The sequence below is a fragment of the Hemibagrus wyckioides genome, linkage group LG09 (genome assembly GCF_019097595.1).
Source record: "Hemibagrus wyckioides isolate EC202008001 linkage group LG09, SWU_Hwy_1.0, whole genome shotgun sequence".
NCBI classification, from domain to species: Eukaryota; Metazoa; Chordata; class Actinopteri; order Siluriformes; family Bagridae; genus Hemibagrus; species Hemibagrus wyckioides.
This window is the reverse complement of record NC_080718.1, coordinates 11,608,922-11,635,066: the sequence shown is the minus strand read 5'-3', so window position 1 is coordinate 11,635,066 and position 26,145 is coordinate 11,608,922. Positions and strand designations below refer to the sequence as shown.

The window sequence follows — 26,145 nt, the reverse complement described above, 5'->3', positions numbered from 1 at the left end:
CCTCAAGGGTGCCAAGTTAACCGAATTGCTCGCTTCATTGCTTATACAAGTGGTTTTGTACTCATGCTATCCACAGGATCATCACTACTAACAAGAAGAGTGGCCTAGTGGCTTTGCTGCTGAGTTCCAGGGCATTCTTTAAAAGAAGAAAAAAAAAATGTCTATATACACTGAAAAAAATTACATCTTAGCAAGCAAAATATCTTGAATTTAGTCACATTTAAATCATATTTTTTATTATAGGATTCCAATAAACCAAATATACATTTATTAAACCTATTTCTAGACATATTTTACTATTTCGTAGCTTTAAATTATCTTTCTTATTCTACTGACCCATATTTTTGCTAAAAAGTAATTAAAAGGTTTGAATTAAGAAAACAATCTGGCAAAAAAACCCAAGAAAACGTAAAACTTAAAAATAGTAAAATATGTTAAGACATAGGTTTAATAATATTCGCTTTGGTTGATGTAATCAAATAAAAAAACAAATATAGATGAGAGTTTGACAAACAAATAAAGATGAGATTACTTGAAAAGCACATACAACAGAATTTTGCAGTGCCTATGTTTATGATCAACCAGAGAGCATATTATTATGACTATTATTTTAGTGCAGTCCCTACACACACACACACACACACACACTTTCTTTATATCCCTTGAGATGTCTTTTAATAACCTACTTTAAGGCAAGGTGGGATATTCGATACTAACACATTCACACACTGACCATTACTTACAAGACAATTCTGCAATGAATCCTAAACTCATTGCTATTTCTGGGAACCTACTGGGCAGCCCTCACTGATATAACTACAAAACAATCTCTACACAGTCTCTGAAGTCTTTGGAACAGTATTAAATCCAGAAATATATTAAACCTCAGCCTGGCTGTCAGCATAGTACCTCTACAGCTCATGCTGCTTGTTTGATTTTTACTTAAAAAAAGCTGAGGCCCCATGGGGATGGTGGTGGTTACTGCCTCAGCAGGATCGTTTGAGTTGCTATGAATGCCCTTTGGACAGTGCTGGTCTCTGCTTCCCAGACATACTGAGCACTTAACAGATTCACTGCAGCTCTTCTGTCATGGCATTGCTCTCTGAACTGTTCACACTGATGTAAGTCTTAATAACAGCGTGCTCAGAGAACCAGTAGGAGAGACAGGAGCTGCAGGAGAACAGCTTGGAGAACTGAGATGTCAGATCAAGGCCATGACTATTTGTGTGCAATTTAGGATATTAATAAAAGAATAAAAAACATTTTTTTTAATTTAATGAGCTTATGGAAGATCGTTATTATGCACTATTATCCTCTAAACATCATCCGTATTTCACCATCTGCTCACATTTTGGTTCGAGGTTGGCTTTTTACATCAACAGCTGTCGATATTTGAGAAGTTTGCCAAATTATTGCAGAACTTTTGTGTTCTGGCTTAAGAATCTATTCTTATAGATCACAGAGTCATATTTCTCATCTCTTTCTGTGTTTGTAATTCATATGATTACCAGATTTGTTCTCTTGCCTGTCTGTTGCCATTGATCCTGTCTATGCCTTTAACCAAATCCCCCTGTTTTGATCTAATAATTGCATTTTTATTTATTAATATTTTTTTTATTTGAACAAAAACCTTAATAAAGCCACTCAGAACTTTCACCCCCTTGTCTACAACGCCCACACATTGCATTTGTATTCTTCCCCCAGGGAAGCTTTGGAGGCAGGCTATGCATTTATGGCTATGAAATACATGCCTCATAACACAGCATGCATGTCAATTAGAAACCTACGCTAATGTAGAGCCATGCCACAGTCAGCCTCATATGTCTTAGGACTAGCTTTACTGTACTGTAAGGTTGTATGTCTGGTTTACAAAGAATGTACAATAAGCAGAATGCTGTAGAGGTGACTTTAAATGCATTAAAAGGCAGAGCAGATAGAAAATGCATGGGTAGAAAATGCATGGAGAAGAAAGTATTTCAGCTGCCCCATGTCACTGACTAATTAAAAAGAGTTTTTAGCAAATCTGTAGTCTACATAACGGTTGCTAGACCTATGATAAATTGAGTAATGGTATTCTGGCTCTTTGTAAACCACTGACCTATGAATATTTGCAATGTTGTACTTTTAAATCTTTGTAGAGATATAAATAATAACTTTCTGTACAGTATGTCTGACCATAAACTACTGCTACTGCTGTGGATTGATGAGGATTGGATTGTACAAAACATTTTCTTTGGCATTTTAAATATGTTAAATACACTAAAATTTGCATGTTTTAGCATTGCTGGAATATTTATGCATCCGCAGACCTATAAAGCACTGTGCAAAATTTCAATATCATACAAATAAACAATAATTGTCTGAGACACTTGGATTTCCACAGAGTGGGTTCCTTCCAAAATTTCAAATGAAACTTGTGCTAACATCATTTACTGTTACCTACATAACGCTTTGGTATTTAGCATTTTAAGCTCCCAATACACAACATGTGACAGAGCTTGATCTGCTATTGGCCGTGTCCTGTGTATATCTACCTTGAGCTGGTTGTGTGTACAGTATCTACAGTGCTTTATGTAAATATAGAAGGTTCAGGCAAGAACTCACCTGATTGGCCATGAAGATTGGCTGTCGTGGGAGGGTAAAGAAAGGAGATGCTCTCATTGGAGACTGAGTGTGTCTGGGCAGAGGCCTGTGGGGAGGAACAGGAGGCGGAGCTTGTAGGTCAGCAGCCACACCCAGACCCAGTGTGATGGGAATGGGGTGGCTGATGTGGAGGGGTTGGCACTGAGCAGGGCAGTGAGGAAATCGTCGCAGACTGTGAGGATGGAATGTAGAAGGAGGCAGAAGAGGCTCGGCACTGAAATGACAGGGCTAAAGACAGACAGAGAGAGAGAGAGAGAGAGAGAGAGAGAGAGAGAGAGAGAATCTGATGAATGCTATACTTTATGAGCTTTTCTGTTTTGCCAGGAACAGTCATCTCTTTGTACAGCTCACGTGAACTTTGCTTTCTGATGCTTAGCCTTTGTGTTTGCCTCTGCTACAGTCAATAACACCCTGACATGCATGGAGTACTCCTGCTTTGTGTATGAAAGAGTCTGCACACTTTCTCTGTCTATCTGTCAGCCATGCACACATGAATTCCACTCATATTGCAGCATGTTGCTATTTAATCAAACATATATTGATATATATGGAAAAAACATTCAAGGGCAGAAGTATTCATCTCAGTTTCTAAAGGTCCATTTACACAAAATTGCTTGCTTGTAAAGGTTTTCATAAGCAACTAGCATGACTAAATGGTGACACTAGTTAACCATAAGTGATCAGTTAATAGCTATAAAAAGGAAATTTTGAAGTAGGAATGCTGTTCAACATTCAACATTTTAGTCACTGACCTTTGAACAAGTCAATTAAAATTAAAATCTGTAATCTGTAAAGACTCTAAAGCTAAGTAATTTATATGCATATGATTGCATTAGCAACAGATGCTACAGATGCCACAATTGTTCATTTTTGTAGAAAGCTTGAAATCACTGAACTACAACCGGTTTTTCCATATGTAAAGTACTAAATTTGTCTTCTGAAATATGTCCAGCAAACAGACCATGGGCCACCAGTTGCCAACTTTGATCGAGAGTATAAATTTCTCCATCAGTTTTTCTTAAAGTGTGTCAATACAGAGAGAAACCAATTTTTTTCATGGTCATAAAAATAAACTACCCTTTTGTGAGGGTCATCTCATTTCACAAAAAAACCCAAAAAACACTGGAGATACCGAAACACAGAGAGATGAAACTGGTCTTTGGGTGCATCAGTATATGAGTGTGTATGTGTGTAGGCAGAATTAATCCTAAGTACCTTATCTAACCTACAGCTAGCAGTTCTGGATGGGGATTTGTGCTGGGGAGAATCTCTGTACACAGGTTGTGAGTGTGATGGACTGGCTGTTCTCCTCCATCCCACTGATCTACAGAAAAACAGAGAAAAAGGATATAAACTGTAAGAGTAATCACCTGGTAATTTGTTCCCCACGTTTATGCAGTGTTATAACCTGAAATTGGAATGGACATTAAACTGGAACTAGAACTGATAAAAAATGGACACTGAATTAGAATTTGTACCACTTGATTTATACAATATATTAGTGTGGCAGTTGCAGCTGCAAGGATGTATCTCAGTATCAGCCTTGCATATCTGTATTTTGATTTTTTATTTTTTTTTGCTAATGCTTAATCCGATTAAATGGAGATCTTTGGCAAATATCAATAATCAAGTCTTGCCATAGATTCTCAATCAAATTAATGTCTGGCAATTGACTGAGCTATTCTAAATTTTACTACAATGTAGTTTTGGCAGTATGCTTCAGGCCATTGTCCTTGTTCTTATAAAAGTTCCATGTATTTGGTTCCATCCATCTTAGCATTCAACCCTGACCACTTTCCCAGCCCCCACTGATTAAAACTATTCCCACAACATGACACTACCACCACCAAATTTCACCAAGGGGATAGCTTCATGAATTCCATTTCAGATCCAGATAGTGACATTACAAAATGTGGGTTGTGGATAATTATGCATACTCTCAGTTCCTTCACAATGACATGATACAACTCCTGCTGTTTTTCTGGCCATACCTGAGTTTCTGAATGGTGCTCTTCTTATTCGTAAAGAGCAGCTGGAGCAGTGTCTTCCTCTTCAAGCAGATGAGCAAGCCAGCCGCAAATAGACAGAAGACAGTGACCAGCACGCCTGTGGTCACGGCCCGACTATCAGCTGACATCACATACGACAATACACACATTAATACACACACATGCACATCTAAGGTACAGCACAGCACAGAGGAAAGACAGACAGATAGCAAGCGGTCAAAAGTTGTTCAAAACTGGACTACAGTAGCATCTTATTGATTTCAAAACTCTAACTCAGAAGCTGGTCTTGTACATCAGTGCAAGAAAGTCAGTGGATCTATAACAGCCTTGCCTTTTTGGAGAGTTTTTGCCATAACTAAAGGGCAATGCCCTGACTATAGACCCCTGTGTGTAAATAAAATATGAAAGCTGTAAGAATAAAAGACTTTTAAGAACAATACTGCAGGTATGAGATTTTTCTTTCCATCTCTGTCTCAAGCATCTGTAGTCTAGAGGTGATAAACACTGACAGAAATTTTAACACATTTCTATGTACTAAAATAACAGAATAGAAGGTTATTGATTGCCCCAACAAATAAACAAAATAAATTTCACATAACTGATTTTCAGTTCTTCCAGTACAGAGAAACGCATCAAAATTTCAGAATGTTAGTGCTACTCTGCCCGAATAGAATTGAAGTTTGTAATTCTAATTTCTGCCAAATCACACATTACATTAGATTTGATGAAAGAACTTATTCATTCCTGAGGATTAGTGAATGCAGGAATTGCATTTCCTATGAAAAAGCTGCCAAGTGAAATGGAAATACGGCTACAGCTCCACTTTGGCTAAACCTCAAAACATAAAAGTCTTACATGTTCCTTGTTAAAAATAGTAGCTCATCAATCAAAGAAAGCACAGTGAAAAGAACAGGCCTATTTCTCATTTCATGCCCTATTATTAATCATTACTAGCACAAATGAATATTATTAACATACTGATGATTTAAAATGGCCAGGACAACAGTGGATTGATTTTCAAGTCACAGTTAGTTTAAACAAGTAGTACAGTACTCAGTCTTTCTGGACTTATATATTTTTTCTTCATTTTGCAGAAAAAAACATTACATGCTGTTAACTGAGAGGAACTTTAAGCATGTCTACAGATCCAAACATGGGTCATCAATCAATCTCCATTCAAGTAGGATGTTGACTGCACTTCAAAATTTTCTGGTTAAACATTTATCAGGTTTGATGAATAAACACAGATATCTAGAATTACATATAGGGAGGTACAAATCTGTTACTGAAACCTGACATGGTAATGCTGAATCAGATTTTATTTATTTTTCTGAGAAACTGTGTGGTTTCAACTGACATGACACGGTTCTCTCAATGAACAAAAAGTCTCAACTTGTCAGCACTCCACCATCACTCATCTGATGTTTCACTTAATAGTTAACAACAGAAGCAAGCAGACAACTGCCTTTTACTTCTAGAAATCAGATCAGTATTATGTTTCAATTCTTATAGCTCTATTAATGGGTTTGAAAATAATAATAATAAAAAGGATTAGTGCATCACAACCTACATGTTGCATATTTTGTATAATATGCATATAATAACTGTTCACTACTGTACCTGCTAGTCTCATTGGTCCACTATCCACACTGCCACCAAACCCTGCCCTCTCGCAGAATGGTGGTGCCCAATGTGCTTCACAGTGGCAATTTTTCTTATTATTACAAACCTACGGACACAAAGCAGACTGGAGTTAAAAGAGGGGAAAAAAATCCAACCAGAATATCAATTTTTATAATCACTGTGTGACAAAAGATTTATTTCCTGATTAAATTCTGAGTTGATTTTTTTTTTATATAACTGGGTCATACAGCTGCAATACTTTCAGGAACTTGCAGTCCAGTGTTTGCTGTCTCCACAACTTTTTTTAATGCTGGATTCCTCATTAATATGACCACAGGGACCCAGGAAGCAATTTTCAGTTGGGGGTGCTGGAATTTTAAGCAGCATTAATGATAGACAAATCATTTTTGTTGATTGCATTTATATTAATGAGCCCTTTCTAATACATTATTGTTCCTATAGCTCTTAACAGCTTATTCACAGGCACTTCAGTGGCAGATACAGCATATAAACTAAGCATAATAGCCTAATAAATGCATTAAACAATGGACTCTAGTGTTGTTTAACAAAGAAAAGTGCATAAATGTTGATATGAGGTTTTATGTTAGATGTTACTCGACATTTATGGAAGAAGTGTAGATGCTTTGTTCCTGTTATTGATTACATTATAGGAGCTACAGTATACTGTATACAGATATTAAATCACCAGCTTCTGTGGTTTTTCTCTCAAGTTACTGAGCTAAAACTCCTCTGCATTGGCATATCACTGTGTTATCTCTGACATACAAACTCAAAAACTACATTTTCTTTATTTGTGTATCTATTTGTTTATTTATTTATTTATCAATTGAATGATTTACAAGAGTCCTGAACACTGATTCCTGCATTTTCTTCTGTGTCATGATAACACCAAAGCGTTGCTAAGTTACATTTCCCATCAGCCCCAGAACATCACACATTTCAAGTACTCTCACCTGTGTCCCGTTTCACCCTGATGAGCACTGTTATACAGCTTTCTGTGTTTTATTGTCTTATTTGAAAGCTTTCGTTGAGATGTGTTTGTTACTGCCATAGTCTTGTTCATAATCTGTATGTGTTTGCTGTATTTTTCTTTCTTAATAACAGTTTAGATGTTATTTTGCAGTATATCCATGACAGTCTGACAATTAATAAGATACTGGAAAATTATGAGTAGGAAATGAAGATCTTGATATTTTGCTTTTTCATGTCTTCCAGTGAAACCTGACGAATATACCTTATGAGCTAGTTTGTTGAAAACTTTTCTCCTATTAAACACCACTGTAACTGTACTAGTCACAGTACAACACTAGTGCTTAATTCTCCAAGGAATAACAAACATTCAGCAAAAACCAAAAATAGGCTGTTATACTTCACTATCATTTCCCTAATCAACTTACAGTTATTTTCAAATTCGCTGCTAAGTAAAATCTTCATTGGAAAGACTACACAGTAATGTGATCACATTCTGTAAAGAATAAACACAATGGAATTTTTGCCGTTCATGAAGAACCACTCTAAGGATTGATGAAATCTGAACATCTGCATGAACATAAAAGTGCAAATCAGCATATTCCAATGCATTTAATGTGTGTTTTTAGAATGTCACTCGCTTCCTTGGTCATGCTGAGAGGCTTAGAAGCAGCCAGTGATGTTTAAAACATACAGAGGACAGGTCACTCTTCACCTCAGGCTTCAGTGAGGATCCTGGGGGTTTCAGGAGGTAATGGGTATCAGCTGTGTGTGTATATGTGTGTGTGTCTGTGTGTGAACTGTCAGGACCAATATGTCCAGATAATGCAGGAAAACCAGAAAAGAAACCAAGGATAACTTATCTGCAAGATGGTCCTTATGAATAAAAGTGTTTTTATAAAATCAATACACATTGGTTTAAAAAACTGGTGTAAAACCAGGGGGAGCTACTCTACAAAAGCAATTAGGGCTCTGAATGGGACCTCCAATCAGGTATAATTTCCTTCATTTCCTTTAATCCTTTATTATTATTGTCATATATACATTACAGCACAGCAAATTTCTTTCTTTGCATATCCCAACTGTGGAGGTTCTGGTCAGAGCACAGAGTCAGCCATGACACAGCATTCCTGGAGCAGGGAGGGCTAAGGGCCTTGCTTAACTGGCCCAACAGTGGCAGCTTGAAGCCTAATCTTCCAATCAACAACTCACAGCCTTAAGCCACATCTCCATTTTAAGGACACAGACTCCAACAGCACACACATCACACACACCAAATTAGGACTTCATGTACATTTGAATAACATATTCATGCTATTTTTTTTTCTGCAGTTTACTGTCCTGCACGTTATGCCTCATGTTTCTTTGGTCTTTGGGATGTTTTCACAGCCCAGGGGACTTGGACTTTAGAATTTCACACCATTAATTCTTAGTTCTTTCTATGATGAATTTCTTTTTTGTTGTTTTTGTTGTTGCTGAGGTTAACCTAAGGTTAGATTTAGGATTAGGTATAGGAAATCTAAAACATTCATATTACAGCTGGTTACATAATTAGAAAAAATAGATATAAAGCCTTTATTTGTCACATATACATTACAGCACAGTGAAATTCTTTCTTCGCATATCCCATCCTTGGAGGTTGGGGTCAGAACGCAAGGTCAGCCATGATACAGCACCCCTGGAGCAGGGAGAGTTAAGGGCCTTGCTCAAGGGCCCAACAGTGGCAACTTGGGCGGTGCTGGGGCTTGAACCCCTGATCGTCCAGTCAACAACCCAGAGCCTTAACCACTTGAGCCACCACCGCCCCTATATATTCAATATATAAACCATTTTTGACATCTTATTTATGTATACCCTTGAAATCTCTGAAACAAACATGTATAGGTATGTGTGTGTCAGTGCCCCAAAATCAATTATAGGGAGAATTAAGGAGAAGAGAACTAGACATTCACTAATATGTATAACACACACACAAACATAGACAAATAGGTGTTCTCTCTCTCTCTCTCTCTCTCTCTCTCTCTCTCTCTCTCTCTCTCTGTCTCTCTCTTGCACACACACAGAGTTTTCTTTATGCCAGAAGAAGCACTACTCATTAGCTAGGAGCAGTGAGCTTGATTGAGGACTCAGGGATAAAAAACATGAACACAAAGACACTCTAACATCATTATGTCCTGGTGCCCACTGGTCCTCATCAACTGCATGATAAGGAAGTGCAACACGTCAAGATCAACTTTTAGTTTGATCCAACTGCTTCTCTCCATCATATCATGCATCATCAATCAAAAGTAACATTAATTCACTTTGTCAACAATAATCCTCAAACACAACACAAAGAAACAACAAAAAGTCCCTATAAGTCCTGTCTTATCTGTCTCAGCTTAGAGAGAGAAAACCTTTCTAAGAATCTTTCCATCTTCAACATTGAGCATTTGCCTGCTTTTGAGAGTGGAATAAGAAGTAATAAATAAAAGCATATATAAATAAAACCCCTCAGGGGGAATGTGGGATGTGGATGACAGTGCAGGGGCGAATCTTGGCCAGGATGTATAGTATTTGCATTTCAGTGCTTTGCTGGCAAACACGGTGTACATCGAAGCCAAAATGATGATGAATGGTACTTTAAGTAGAACATAAATAAAGCTATTAAATATGTGTGCTTTAACTGTAGTGGGGGAATGAAGACTGATGTAAAGTTAACACAGCAGCTGCCGGAAGCTGTTGGACCATGTGGTTCTAACTGGGAAGCAATAATATTACTGTAGGTGCAGCTCTGATGTGTTATTGATTGCATATTGCAAATTATTTAACTAAACTAAAATGTAAAAGTTTCACTTAGCAGATTAGAATTCCATTTTTGAAAAGAACGTACAAGTAGTTTTTGGTCAATGATGCTATGAGTGGGTGTGTAGTATTTTACAGGTCTGTAGTACTTTATCAGCATTTTATTTAATTGAAATAGCAGCCCCAGAGTTTTTGGCTCATCTACATTTAGTAATGAAGTACACTGGAGTTGCCCAATTTGGTCACCTGCCAATTCCTGCCCACTTGTCAGCTCTGCGATCATACCACACCTACCAGCTGGGAAAGGTAAAGGTTAACATGTGCATCCTCTGAGACATGTAAAACCAGCCAAGCATATCTTCAAACTGCTGGTCATTCCACATCATTGAGCTTACAGATGCACATGGAGAGGAGAGAAAGAGAGAGAGAGAACATTGTCCTTCCCACCCTGAGATCATGGTTAGTGTTGCTCTCTTGAACTTTTGGCCACAGAAGACACATGGCTGAGCATTACCTAGATTCAATTTCACAATCTCTGGACAATAGGGAGAACAAATTTCTGTTGCGCCACTCGAGAGCCCACATGTATCTGCCATATAATTCCATGTCTAAACTGTTACTATACAACTAAGACTGCAATAGTGTAACAATATAAATAATATAATGAACAATATCACAAACATGTGCTTTAATATAAAACTTTCAGCACTATTGTCAAATCTGCTGTTAGAAAATTAATCTTCTAACTAATCAGAACTGAGCATTTAAAAGCTCAGATATATCTTTTATTAAAGCTTTATGGTTTCAAATATACAGATAAGTCCAAAGATTGCATATTTTTATTTCATATTTTTACTATGTAACTGGTTAAGTGGATATTAAGACATACTTCTTTCAGATTAAAAAAAAAAAATCTTCTTCCTGTCCTTAGTAACCTCTGTGTTTAAGTGTCTCCCTTTTCATAATTATGGATGTTGAATATTTCAATATTCAAAACATTGAAGAGTTATTATTTTTTGTTTTTAGGTCTTGTGAAAAATTGAATGCTCACAGAAATCTGCTTAAGAATTAAATTTGCTTTATCATTTTGTATCTTAATTAAGACCAAATGTTTCACTCTTACATCCCCATAACCAGATAAATACATGAATTAACTAGGCTGTATCTATAGGGATACAAACCTTTAAGATAACTAAGCCATCTTGTGTTTTTTCACCAAAAAGAAAATTTAAACTATAAAACAAAGGTACACTTTTTGGTTTGTTGTTTTTTTTTTTAATTGATACACTAAAGGGTTTGTGAACTTCTGTACTCAACCATAATCCATAGGAAAAGGCCATTTAATGTATCAGAATTATAAGAAGGTTATATAAGGAACATTCCAGATTATCCATGTGTGCTAGTGTTACTTACCCCTCTGCCATGGCACTTCCCTGAACACTTGTGTACTCCAAACACACTGACATTCTGACACTGTCTGTTCAAACACATCTGTAATGGAGAGGAAAAATCCACAGAGAGAGCAAAAGTGAGTACATGGTCATTTCAAACATCAACTCTGCTGATTAAATGTTGACTCTGCTTGTGACTGAAACATTCCCCATGCTCAATGCTCCAGCAGCTGCTGTGTTAACTTTTAATCAGTCTACAATCCCCCAGTACAGACACATACCATGCCTTCAGCACACTTTGTGCCACTCAGCACCAGCCCTGGGTCAGGCATGTCGTCCCCGAGATATACGTGTGTCCCCCGACACAGGATACGCCCCCCTTCATGCAGAGGGATGTTGGTCTCTATGGATACAGCATTGGTTCCAATTACAGGTCGACTGGCACCACCTTGGCACTGGATTTTACCACATTTAGCATCCCTGTAGCAAAACATACACACACACACAGAGACACACACACACACACACAGACAGATCAATACAGGAGAACAAACAGAGAGAACAAAACATTCATCAAGGTCTTGGTAAATATGTTTCCATTACCATTTACTATAATGCTAGAAAGTCTCTCTCTCTCTCTCTCTCTCTCTCTCTCTCTCTCAATATATATATATATATATATATATATATATATATATATATATATATATATATTCCTCTGTGTGTAAGATGCTCATTGAGAGAGAAAGAGAGAGTGATGTATTTTATAAACAACTTAAAATCTAAAATCTCATGCCAAGAAATTAAAGATATATCATTTACAAGACATTCTTCAGTATCGGTTGCCATATTTTGGCATTATGGATTATGGTAATATGACATACTAGAAAAAGAACATTAATAAATGAATAGACTGAAAGCAATCTTCTTCTTTAAAAGCAGAAGATCACTTGAAACCAACAGACAACAAAGACAATAAAAATACTCTTATGAATTCACAAATATTCTAGGTGAAGGCTTAGTCACATTAATTTCTGAAGCCTTTTCTAGTGATGTGTGTATCACAGAACAGTATATAACCAAACCATCTTATCCCTGTGTGCTTGCTGAAAATCCCATTTCAGATTTTGCTGTTATAATTACCACCAGTCTTCCAGTGGGAAAGCTTTCCACTAGATTTTGGAGCATGATTGTGGGGATTTTTGCTCATTCATCCACAAGAGCATAAGTGAATTCAGGCAGTGATGTCAGATGAAGAGGTCTGGAGTGCTGACAGTGTTCTAATTCATCCTAAAGGTGTCAGTGGGGTTGAGGTCAGTGTCCTGTGAGATGGAGATCTTACACTCTGTCCTTGGCAAACCATGTATTCAAGGAGCTTGCTTTGTGCAAAGGGACAAGGGATGCTGTCATGCTGGAACATGTTTGTGCCATGTTTGTGGGAATTTTTAATGCTACAACATTCACTACAGTTCAACATTCAATACAATTGTATGATTCTAATTTTGTGCCAACATGTTGGCTTGGACTGGGTTTGTAAACTGTGGCATATGAAATGGAAGTGAATTGGAAGCATGTGAAGTGGACAGAAATGCTGCTTGTGCTGCTCATATATAGTAGTACAAAACACGTCTGTGTGCTAGTAGTGTAAATCCACAGTGAGTTCAGAAGGTCATGTATGTAATGAACAAGGTATACCGTGCGTCACATTTGGCGAAGGAGCCTTTGGAATCTTTGCCACAGTTGCCATAGGGATCTCCAGCTGAGTTCACTCTTTCAAAGCAGATACCAGGGGCAGGTTTGGCCCCTAAAGAGAAAGACAGACAAAGAGAGAGAGAGAGAGAGAATACACAGTTAACTCTGGTCCTTAATTCAGAGTGCAACTCACAACTCATGCTTGTAACTACTGTTTAAATGTGTCTCAAACTGTGACCTGTGTCACATTTGTAGAAATGAACAACATTGCATGATCCATTCATTCATCCATCCATCCATCCATCCATCCAATTTCTGCACTGCTTATCCGAAACACAGTTGTAGGGAACCTCAAGGCAGTGCTCCAGGATGGGGTGCCAACCCACTGCATGGGGTGCCAACCCATTGCATGGACCAATCTCACACACACACTCACACACTATAGGCAATTTAGAGATGCCAGTCAGCCTACAACAAGTCTTTAGACAAGGGGAAGAAACCAGAATACCTGGAGGAACCCCCTTAAGCACAGGTAGAACATGCACAGGGAAGATGCAGGAACTGAACCCACAACCCTGGATGTGCAAAGCTCAAAGCTACTATGTTCACACATTGGTTGAATATGTCAATCAATTTGCCTCATGACTGCATTTTATAACATAAACCCATCTGCAAGATAAAAGCACTCTTCCACTGCATGAATGACATAAGCAACCATAAGCATTAAAAACATAAATAACAAAACAACAGTGAAATGTTTTATATGCTTTTTAATCCTAATCTTTCATTTAATTCTTGTCATTTAATAAGCAACTTTAAATTGATAAGAAGAATGTGAAAGGAAAATGTAAGGAAATGTGTGGAAGTGAGTATATCTGCCTAAAGATAAAATCTCGCAAGTTAAAGTATGCTTTTCTCACACCATGAATAAAGGTCATGCTTTTGTCAAGTTGCTGGATAGTTACATGCCATAGCAAAATGGACATAAGACCAATTAATTTAATTTGTAATCAGATACTGGCTGTCAAAATGTCTTCAATGAAATGAATGAAATCAAGAGTTTACGTGAAGGCTTTTGACCTCCCATGTTGGAGTTTGATGTCTTAAATGAGTCATTTTGTGCCAAACTGGAGGTTAGCACAAAATGGAGGTTAGCAGGATATTAGCAAGGACTGCATTTATGCAAAACTGTAGTACAGAATGCACCATAACAGAGCTACAGTAAATTTCAGGAATGTATGTATAGGTCTTTTAACACATTCAGATACAAGCTCTGCTCAGAGACTAACCTGGACCCCAGAGAGTGATGCACTGCTGTTCGTGGGTTTGGCAGATGCCATTGTAACAGTAGCCATCAACTGTGTGGCATGCATGACCATCGTGCAGGTAGACATTGGCCGGGCAGTGAGGACTCGAACCAGTGCAGAACTCAGGCAGGTCACATGAGTTACTCAACTCTCTGCATGGTGTTCCAGCAGGCTTCAACTACACACACACACACACACACACACACACACACACGCCAGGATTTAAAGGGTTTTTCCCCCAAAATCAGCCCAAGGTCCAATCAATACCAGCCCAAAATATAAATATCTGCCTCAAACCCCATATACTTTTTTCAAGTTCACATTCTTACCAATAATAAAGTATCATAAAATATATTTAACATATTTTTTTTTCTGTTTGTTTAAAAAAATGTCTGTATGCTATATTACCTATATTTTTTTAGATTCATGATATTCTTAGTCTGCGACAAACCAGTATGGACATGTTCAGTGATTTAGACTATAAGGGCATCTGCCAAATGCCATAAATGTAATACTGAAGCAGTAATAAAAATGTAGAAAGTTTTTTTCAGCTACATCCTAAATTGATATCATATTACTTTAAAATTAAGAACAGCTATAAGAATGACTTAAAAATTCACTTATGCACAACATGATGGATTCATACAACAATAACAACAACAACAACACACAAGGACAAAGGGGAAGTGTCACCCATTGATAAAATAACAATAGTGGAACGAGTGGCACAACCCAAATAGCTGCACAGTGTTTCCTTCAGTATAATGTAAATGGACTTTGCAGCAATGTTGGACTTCATTTCCATGATGTTTATTTAACAAGTGCTTAAGTCATTCCAAATAGTGTCGGCCAAGCTATGAGCCAAAGGATATCTGCGTGACCTTGCCAGCCAAAAGGCAATGCTGATGGTAAGCCGGCTCAGTATTTCTGTCCTCGTTCAGTCAGTGAACTATGCTGACTGATTTGTGTGTCTGAAGCCCTTGGAGGAAATTTGGCGTGCGCTTTTGGAGTATAAATGACAGTTCATGTTGCGCTCACTAATGGGGCAAAGAGAATGCGTTTTCCACGCTTTCATTTTTTTTCCTCTGAGAATGAGTATGTGGAGGAGGAGAGACAGAGGACTAGGGAGTGAGTCAAACGAGAGACAGGCACAGATCAAAACGAGTACCTTGCAGTCCTCACAGCACTGTCCATGTGCACATACAGCATCTTCTTTGAGAGTACAGGTAGTTGCATTGCAGCATGGGTTCACACACTCCTGGAATACATATGTGTGCACACACACACAAAAGCAAATAGATGGTAGCATATTAACAGCATTTTTGCTATAATATGGTAAACAAATTAGCTGTGCTGCTGAAACCGAAATTTGGCTCTGGGGAAGCAAAAATATACATACAAAGTGTCTTACAAAAAGTATTCATCCACTTAAACTTTTTTACTTTATGTAGTGAACTGGATTATACATGATTTAAAAAAAAAATATAGTAGCACATTTAAAAAATAATAAATAAATAAAAAGCCTCAACCTTCCATTACTGTGGTGCAACTATATAACTATATAAAAGTTACATAGTCAGTTGAATGCAATGAAAATATTACATGGTCTCAATCTAAACACACCTGAACATGGCTATACAACCAGCATCATGAAGTGCCCAAGGAAAACAAATCCATGACAAAGTTCTGAAAAAGTATTAACCAGTGTTTGGTTATAAAAAGAAAACTAATTTTTAAAAAAATTAAAAGAAAGGAATTCCCAAACTTACAACATCCTATGGAAGTGGGAAAGCATAAGTGAGATAAACAATACTGATAGGAATGGGGGGGGGTTTAAATACTTATGCACAGCACTTGTATGATCTTGTACATGAGCATTGTTTTATACACGACACCACAGGAACGTTACGGCAGAAAAAAAGATCCTTTGTAAAAACAAGCTTTCTGTTGGTGTGCACATGGTTTAGATTAACGCATACTGTGTGAGGATTCTCAACTACATTGTACATGTGTTTTTGTGTGTGTGTGTGTGTGTGTGTGTCTGTGGTAGTGATTGTTTAAATACCCATCAGAGGGTAAAAACAGTTTTAACCAATGAAATGTGTAACCAGGATGCATGTGTGTTGCCAAAAAAGATTCTCATCAGCGCTCCACAATTGAAGGAAAGGCGAGACGTCTTTCATCAATAAGAAGAGAGGGAAAAGAGAGAGTGAGAGAGAGAGAGAGAGAGAGAGAGAAACAACACTGAGAACTGCAGAAGTGGTTTAACAGAGAAACATTGACTGGATGCACACCATGTGTCAGTACTCTAGGAGAACTTATTTAGTACATCGAGTTCATTTCACATGGATTGCAATTATGCCAAGGCTTTGTTACTTTCTGTCTCCCTCTCTTTCTTACTTCCTCTACTTCACTCTTTTTTTTCTTTAACAAGGCCTAATATGTTGGCCTGCTGTTGACAGCAAAGGCTGGGTGAGGCTTGAACTCTTCTGGCTGAGATTGGGATTTCTACAGACCTGGCTGCTCCCCTGCAGTGTGACATCAGCCTGTCGTGAATGCATTGAGGGCAGAGTGTGGAAAGAGTAAAACCGGGGGAAGTCCCTCATCTGGCCATCCAATAATGTCCTTTTATTGGGCATTCATCCTTCCTTTGGCTTGTGATCTCTGCATCCTTCCAGATGTGTGAATGTGTTGTTAAAGGCCTTCTCATATTTTGGTGTGTGACATAAAGGACACATGGAGAATGATAAATCTTGCCTTAAATCAAACTGATCAATCTGACCGAACCCAATGGTCTTCAAAACGTTAACCTGGTGAACTGTCTGAGCAACCAGGCATTGGTGAAGGCCCAAAATAGATCACATGAAGGAATTATATATAACATTTTCTTTGTCATACTGAGCAAAAAGAAATAACAATTCACGTATACATTTGGATTGATTGTTTTGACAAAGTTACTGCACGCATAATTATTGGCCTAAACAGTTTTTTTGCACTGTAATACAGCTGTATAACAGCTGTTATTCAGTGAAGGTGGTATCATTGGCCATAAGGAATAAAACACAATAAGGTATGCTCATACAAGAATTTATCAAAGACTGGTTGGTGTGATGTGAAATGAAGTTTCTATTAACACCATGAAGATGCTTGTTTTCCTATAACATTTTTTTTATTCCTCTTATGCCACAAAGATTCCTCTTATAACTCAAAGAACAATTTATATCTGTGACTGTTGCATTTAATGCTGTGGAACAGTTTAGAAAAAGCTAGATCCTATTTCTGTTCATTTCCATTTCTTTTATAATCATTCTTTTTTTCATAAATTAATATTATAAAAAGTCTTAAATTACAGTGAAGTCCTCTGTCCTGAAGAGTTTTCAGTGGTAAAAAAAAAAACTATTACAAAGCTCTGACACTAGACACTCCTGAAAGAAAGCTTCACTAATGCAGTATACATTTTAATACCAGATAATAAAAAAAACTACACAACTTAGGGCTGTAAAACAATGCAGATAGTATATACTATGTATCTATGTATATGTATAACTATGTATATATCACCATGTAACTAGAATATAAGTTAGATAAATACATAAATCTTACCTCTGGTTCTCCACAGTCACACTCCTCTCCCTCCTCCACATAGCCGTTGCCACATTTCTGTCCCCCATACAGCACTTTGACCTCTGGAATGTTGTAGAGACACATTCCCACTCCCTTGTCCAGACTGGCTGCAAGATCCTTCTTGCTGCATGTGCTGAACACAGTGGGGAATGGGTACCTGAGAAAGAGAGAGATGAACATGACAGATTTATACATAAGTCTATTCATTTTTGTCCTTCTAGCTAAGTGCATAGAGTATAGTGTGAATAAGCAGCATACAGAGTTCTCTTTTGGGCTTACAAGGTGACCTCTTTTCTCTGGCTGTGGTGAACTGTATTTCTTGGAATTCACATGTACGTCAGTAAATCAGATTTAAGGTGTTGTCTGCTTTCAAGACATGATCTTTGATATATTAAAAAAATCCCAGCAACACATGAATCAGTATAATTAAATTCTTACTCTTTGACATCCATGCAGCAAATTGTCCAGCTAAGTCTCATAATGGTAAAAGGTCATGATGGAAATGCTCATTAAATTTGCTATGATATGTCATTAGGAGCATGATTATACAAAAAAAAAAAAAACAGTTTCTGAATCCTGCTGTACCATAGCACTTTAAAAACCAAAGCACCAAAGCTGAGCATCATATAAAATCTCCCAGTCAAAGAGGCTGTGACTCATGATAAGCTAGAACGAAGCCACAGTGGACTGACAGATCTGAGAGCAGAACAAGATGAGTTCATTTGTTTCATGTTTACTTCCCTTTTTAAGGTTGCTCCATTTAAACTGGGTGTTTGAAAAGTTCACCATGGTGAGACACACTAAGAAACAAAATCCAGCTATGAACAAGTCAAACACCAGGAGAGGAGCCTCAGGAACATTAGGCTGCAAACACATGGCCTTGAGTTAGTACATCTCTGCTTGAATGCAGAGGAGTTAAAATAAAAACTTTGATGCTCATGAAGGTAATGGGGCTTAGCACCAACCCACTGGGTGTTTACTACATGCTGTTTATTTTAAAATCTTCGTTATGTATGGGTACATGTTTTAATATAATAATACACAATGAATAACTGTGAAATTTCCTCTTGATTGTATTAGTCATTAGGCATTTGCTTCATTTAAAAATATGATAATTAAATTCTGATCAGATCATTATCCCATGTGCTTTGAAAGAGTGTGTGTGTGTGACTGAAAGAGTGTGTACAAAAAGGTTAATCATCAAGGCAACATGCAGGTAAATAACATTTTATTCTTTGCACAGCTTGACTCTTGATCAAAATGGAAATTTTATGAATCATATTTAAATGTATTGATCATTTGGCAAGCTAACAATTTTTCATAATCGGCATTTAAGAATTGCCACAGAGACAGTAAGCGTAAGATCAGGTGTGTGTTTTATGTTGTTTCTGTAAACAAATCATGCCATGGTCAAAGGTACACAAAATTACACAAAGCCAAAGAGTCTAATGGTAGTGCCTGACTACAGGATTTAAAAGTCAGAGAACAAAATGTAAAGATTTAAAGAAAGAACTCGAACCCTCCAGAGCAATAGACAGTGGTGATTAGCTATAACTAATTACAGCAATTCACCTTTTATTTGGATTAAACACAGGGTTTTTCTGGAGATGTGTAGCTGCTAATGTTTATTACTAGTAATGTAAAAAAAGGATTCAATTAATCTAATTTTTTAATTTTTTAATAAACCAAAAACTGTTTCAGGTCATGCCTTTTTTTTTAGGCTGTTTTATTTGTTCAGCAAAGAATGTGTGAACCACTCAATTAACAGCCACACACAGGCTACAAATGAAATTTCCATCTTAACTATTTTAGACTACCCTTATAACAACAAAAATAAATAAATCACTGCAATAAATGTGCAATACAATAAACCAGTGTATGATATTATGCTATTTGGGGATGTACATTACCAGTCAAAAGTTTGGACACACCTTCTAATTCCATGGTCTTTCCTGATGTTTATTTCTTTCTTCATTGTAAAACAATGCTGAAGGCGGCCGAAATACACAATAATCTCGTTTGAACAGTTGATATTGAGATATGTCTGCTACTGATGCTCTGTAAAGCCTTCATAATGGCTCTAATCTGAGGTGCTGTTAATTGGTGATTTCTGAGGCTGGTAACTCTAAATGAACTTCTCCTCTGCAGCAGAGGTAAGTTTTGGTCTTGTTTTACTGGGATGGTATTCATGTGAGCCAGTTTCATCATGGTGCTTGATGGGTTTTTTAAATGCACTTGACAATACTGTTCTTGCGAGAACTATTCCAGAACACCTGACCTTCGTGTCTTAAAATAACAACTGACTGTTGTTTTTTGTCATTAGATATGGATTACTTAAGTCCATGTGTGTTATTTCATAGTTTTGAAATCTCCAGTATTGTCCTAGAATGTAGAAAATAAATCCCTAAACAAAAAACATTGAATTAAAAGGTGTGTCCAAACTTTTGACTGGTAGTGTACCAATAAAAGCTCCTTATAACTTAATCATGACTGGAAGATGAAATATCTACAGCAGCGACTGGCAGTTTTTTCTGTCATGTTTAAACAAGTCAAGTCAACTAAAAATGAGCAAGGAGCTGGTATGTGTCACCTGTCTGAGCCGAGTGGGAATGAATAGCGATGTGCAACCGCTCCAATCGTACTCTTTCACACAATGCTGGTCAAAATGAAATTCACTATGGGCAGTGTATGGATTTTATTTACAGGGATTATAAAAACACACTCTCTTGTATACTGGATGGTTTTGCCTTGTTTCCACTGTTCAAACTTATGGTTTCCATAATCTTGCACTTGCATGTCTACCAGACATAGTTTCAGCTAATCTTCCTGAAGAAGAACTGCCTGATGTGGAAGCAATAGTGAAGGGGAAATTTGTTCAGAACCATTTGAGAATGACTCGATATCTTGTGTCCCCTCAGGTTATTTTTTTATTTTTTTTATGACAGGCTCCTGGCCCAATTAGAACCAATGGCTACCCGTCCCTTTCTAACTTCAGAGGTCACTCAGCCTCTTTGCTCTGTTGAGGACATTGCACATCCCTCAACCCTTCTGCCCTTCAGAGGATGGCATTAGGGCTTTAAAATCTGTCATTGTAGCGCCAAAGAGGTGCAGAACTACACTATCCATCAGCCCCAGCACAAGAGATGTCTCAATAACTCTCACCTATGTCTTGTTTCACCTTGATTAGACAACAGATTTCGTCTATTCTGAAATATTTTCAGACTTCAAGGAAATAAATTTACTTTTCGGGTCTCTTTGTCATCTGCCCCGTTGTTTTTCTACTGTACCGGCTATTTAACAGCACCCCACAGCCATTAATGTATGAGTTGACTAGTGACCCATAAGCTCAAGACAGAATATTTTTGTCTGCAAGCCCTTAGGATGCACTGGAGACTAGTTTGTGCAAATAGCCTGAACTATTTGATTACAGAACAAAATACAACCCAGGAACAATGAACTGCAGGTTTATAGATATCAGGAAACTGAGGGCAAGTAGTGATACCAAATCTAACGTCACTACCGCTTCAATTTTCCCTTACACAGGACTCTGAAGCATTCCCACATAACCTCTTCCTTCTTTATTCATGCCCTTGTCCTTCCCAATAATCCCTGCCCTTCTATTCAGCTGAAAAGGTCTCATATAAGTGGAAGTTTAGTCAGAGGTCTTAACACTTCTCTGGAAAGGAAGCAGGGGGACACTGCTGGGAATCAAACCTCCCTGAGTCAGGAACAACCGTCACCAGTGCTAGCAAAGCACAGCCAAACAAAGTGGGAAAAAAAAGAGGAAAGAAGGAGTGAGGAATAAAGGGAGGAACTAAGAAGAGGAAATGTTGGCTATGAACAGCTGCACTCCCTTGGGGGGTGTAGGGTTGAAGTTCACACCCCTGCCTCCCATGCAATATGTTTTAACTTAACAAAACACACACACAATTCTGTAATTATGGGTAGAGCGCACAAAGCTAAATGCCACATGCCAAAATTATGGTTGTGCATACATAATACAAATTACAACCTACAACCTTTATAAGCCACAAAATACACTGGCCAAAGGTTTGTGGACACCTGACCATCACACCCTTATGTGGCTCTTCCCCAAACAGTTGGACAAACATGGAAACACACAATGGAATAGAATATATTTGTTTGCTAAAGTATTACAAGTATCCCATTGCACATTGCATGACAATACTCCTGTGTAAAAAGAGATGTTTGGTGTGGAAGAGCTTGAGTTTCCTGCACAGTTCCCTGACCTCATCCTCAATGAACACCTCTGAGATGAACTGTGCATTAGGCCTTTTCAACATCCATGCCTGACCTCATGAATGCTCTTGTGGCTGAATAAGCAAAATCTTCACAGTCATGCTCCAAAATCTAGTTGAAAGTCTTCCACAAGACTGGAGGTTATAATAACAGCAAACGGAGGACTATTTCCAATTTCATCAGAAAGGGATGTTCGAAAAGCACATGTGGGTGAGATGCTCAGGTTCTTACACTATTTGAAAAATAGTGTATAATGAATTGTGCAAGACTTGAAAAAGTATTTTAGTATTAAAAGAGACAAGTATGTAGTGAGAATGTTTTTTAATGAAAGGGTTTAATGTAAATAAGTTAACTTAACACTTATTCAATTATGAGCTACAAGCTACATTTCAATATGAGGGAATTCTTTACCTGTAATCCACATTTGACAGAGTACATGACATTAAGTGTATTTAATGTATATTAGCCAACTATTAACATATTAGGTGCATTATTTAATTACATGTCACACTAAATGCATGTTGGCATTATTTATAAGCCTACACTGTGTTGTGTTTTGAGGTATGGATTAAACACATTCAGTTCCTGTTACCTGCGACCTGTTAAAAGAGTAAAGAACAACAAAAAAACATAAATAATAAGTATAACTTTGAATATAGGTTTGAGAAAAGTGACAGTAACAAAACAAACCAATCAACCAACAAAAAACCCATGTCTATGCTTCGTGGATCCCTGTAAGCAGCATTTACAGTAGTCTAAAAAAATAGGTTGGTGTCTAATAATTGAAAAACTACTTTATGGCTCATTACATCAGTTGTAAATATAATAGTTTCTTTACAGTGCCCCGAGTCAAAATAGATATTTCCTTTCATTTGTATCATTGTATTAACATAGTCTCTCAAACGTTTCTCCAGTTCTCTTTGTGTTCATGAGGGTTCTCTGATATCCTCCCACCTCCCAAAATCATGGCAGTAGGCTTCTCTATATTGTGTGTCAATGTGTGAATATGTGTGTGTGTATGTGTGTGTGTGCGTGCTGTGCAGAGTGCGCTGCGATGGACTGGTATCCAATCCCGGGTGTATTCTCATCTCATACTCAATGCTATTTTCTGAGATTCACAAGATCATATATGGCACAAATGCTTCTTTGAATTGTCACAAATCTATAGACCTGTACATATTCATTGCTTTTTGATTCCCAAGGCCAAAAACAGTTTCACAAAATTTCATCTTCCTTTCATGATACAGAATGTTATTAACAACCTGACCTGTATGACTTAGCAAAACCACGAGAAACATTCATATAGAAAAGGTAGAATTTTCATGGCATGCGATTCCGTCGCATCGTGTTCCTCATTACCTTCACACCAAGACAATTTCCTTCTGCTTAACCCCCCACTATAACCTCATCTCTGAAAAAATAAATGATGTTGAAATATCAGGAAAAAAGGAATGCCCTTGCAATGTTGTCGTCAGACTATTCTTTTTTTTGTTGGATGGACTGCTAACAATACGTTGTCTAAGAAGTGAAAAATGAGTACTGGAGTATTAATGACCATTACATTTGACAATAACAAGCCAAAAATCCATAGAGCTTGAGTGAGTGCAGAGGAGTTAATACTGAGAATACGTATGTCGGTATTCAGTTATGTAGAAGATGTGTTTGTGAGGTGGAATTTGTCTGTTTGCCTGAAACAGAAGCAAGGCTCAAGTAATTCTGATCTTATCTTACTTATTTTCCTTGTGGGTTACATTGTGGGGCACTGTCTGACAGTATGATGTAACCATAATATGTCATGCTGAAATTTATTTTTTAGACTGTAAAAACACTCAGAAAATTATGGAATGCCACTTGAAGCCAGTATTAAACAGATAAATAAATATGTCAACATCATGTAATTAATAGTGTCATCCATATAAAGGTCATGAATAATTTTTATGTACATTTTTCTCCATAATGGACACTGGAAGAAATAGAATGTTATTCAGAGGCATTGTTTCTCATTTGGAATACATTTTTAATATTTTTCTTTTGATAAAATTCTAAAATACATTTAAAGTGAGCTAATGAGTTCTTGATCAGCTAATCCTTCAAACCATGGGTTTTCTTTACAGGAGAGCACCTCAACTAAAAAAATTAGCATTAACAAATGAGTATTAAAAGTATCTAAAATAACACGCAAGACATAATTTCCTAATATTCTCCACTTTAGTATCTCTTGGCTTCATTATGCTGTGCACAAAATACAGCGTAACTGTTGTTGCACAATACAGAAAAGTAAAATGCATATAATAAGATCTGTTAAAAGTGTTGCTGAATGATGTAGGTGGAAATCGTATTGTTAAATCTGGCGAGATTCAAACTTGTGCTATTCATGTTTACTTGTTTATAATGGTCTCTTGCAATTATGTTATATTATTTTGTAGTTGTGAAGACAGTGAAGAAAAAAGTAATCTGCTATTTTTTCAGGTTTAAAGTGAAGAGTTTATGCTAAGGTCATGGTCTAGATATTATTGGGAAAAAAAAACATCAGATATGTGAAGTACAACTTAATCACCTGCATAAGCCACCTCAGAATACAGAGAACTTTCCAATCATAAATATTAATGGTGCCGACTTTGGATACTTAAGTCGTCAACTCTGAATCAGGCCCAGTGTGAATAATGACATAACGCCCAAGAACCTGGTCCCAGTTTGTGCTGGGAGGAGTGGAATATTAATGGCTAGAGCAAGAAGGGCTTTTGGCATGTTAAGTATTTGGCACCAAAGCTTGGCTCAGGGTTAACAGGAACTTGGAGCACTTGGCATGGACCAAAGCTGGAAGGTCTGGTGGCAGGTCAGAGTGGTTCACAGAGCCTGGAAGAGCAAGACAGCGAGCCAGAATAAGACAGCATTCCGAAAACTGAGCTGTAAAGTGTGTGTGAGTGACATTTTCCTGCCAGTGCACTCTCCAGTGGCGCTGCAGGAAGTATGCAGATAAGGAAAGCCAGCCGTGCACACAAGCGTGAAAACACACACTACACACACACCCCACACGAGTCAAGTGTGCGTGTCCACTCAGACCCTCTAGGATTCTCTACTCGCCTCACTCTCTTCTCTGCTGCCAAACCAAACTGATCCCTCTGTTCCTAGCCACAATCTGTGCAACCCCTTAAACCTCCCCTCTGGAATCACTTCACACAACTATCTCGGTGCCCAGCAAATCCTTCAGCCCTGAATCAAACTTCAGTTGTTTGGTCCACTAAATCCTCACAGCAAACCATAGGCCCAGTAATGTTATTTTCAAACCACTCAAAGGCTCAAATTTGTGCGGCTCATTTTTCAAGGACAGAGAACGGGATAAAAAGACATCTGCTTATAGCAAATACAGCTTGAAATCAGCTGTCCGACATCAACATTATACAGCCGACTCCAGAATTATTGGCACTCTTGGCAAGAAAAATGCAAAGGAATGTTAAAATATACATTACAAAATTTTCCACACAATCAAAGAAACGGCTGACTTTTTTAAATTTTTACAGATAGTGTTTTTCCTTTAAAGACCCCTTTTTTGTCAAAAGGTTTTGCCATCAGAAAGATAAATAAACATGCTTAAAAATGATTATATTTTTTGAAAGTCTTGTTCTTGCCTTTGATCACAAACTGAAAGGATGTCAGCACTGACCAAATGAGGATGTACAATGTGTGTAAAAGCACATACTCCTCCATCTGCATGTGGATTTGTCACCTGCTGTACTGTGGTTTCAACACAAACTACACAGCTGGACACTGAATGGAATAACTTGGAATAACAGGTAAGGGATATAAGATTCTATAAGCACT

General features: G+C 37.5%; 1 protein-coding gene across 3 annotated transcripts in view; it reads right to left on the bottom strand.

Moving 5' to 3' along the window:
• The window catches only part of adam12b (ADAM metallopeptidase domain 12b), a 106,268-nt gene that overhangs the window by 3,829 nt on the left and 76,294 nt on the right, over positions 1–26,145 (bottom strand). The window contains exons 12-21 of one of the 3 annotated variants that reach the window (XM_058399814.1): positions 18,043–18,220; positions 15,608–15,697; positions 14,422–14,617; positions 13,136–13,244; positions 11,722–11,920; positions 11,463–11,540; positions 6,273–6,381; positions 4,635–4,821; positions 3,859–3,967; positions 2,605–2,871 (exon numbers count right to left, since the gene is read on the bottom strand). In XM_058399814.1, the coding sequence (XP_058255797.1) occupies positions 2,605–2,871; positions 3,859–3,967; positions 4,635–4,821; positions 6,273–6,381; positions 11,463–11,540; positions 11,722–11,920; positions 13,136–13,244; positions 14,422–14,617; positions 15,608–15,697; positions 18,043–18,220 (1,522 nt within the window). The remainder of the gene's footprint in view (positions 1–2,604; positions 2,872–3,858; positions 3,968–4,634; positions 4,822–6,272; positions 6,382–11,462; positions 11,541–11,721; positions 11,921–13,135; positions 13,245–14,421; positions 14,618–15,607; positions 15,698–18,042; positions 18,221–26,145) is intronic. The other 2 variants (XM_058399815.1, XM_058399816.1) reach the window with 2 other exon arrangements.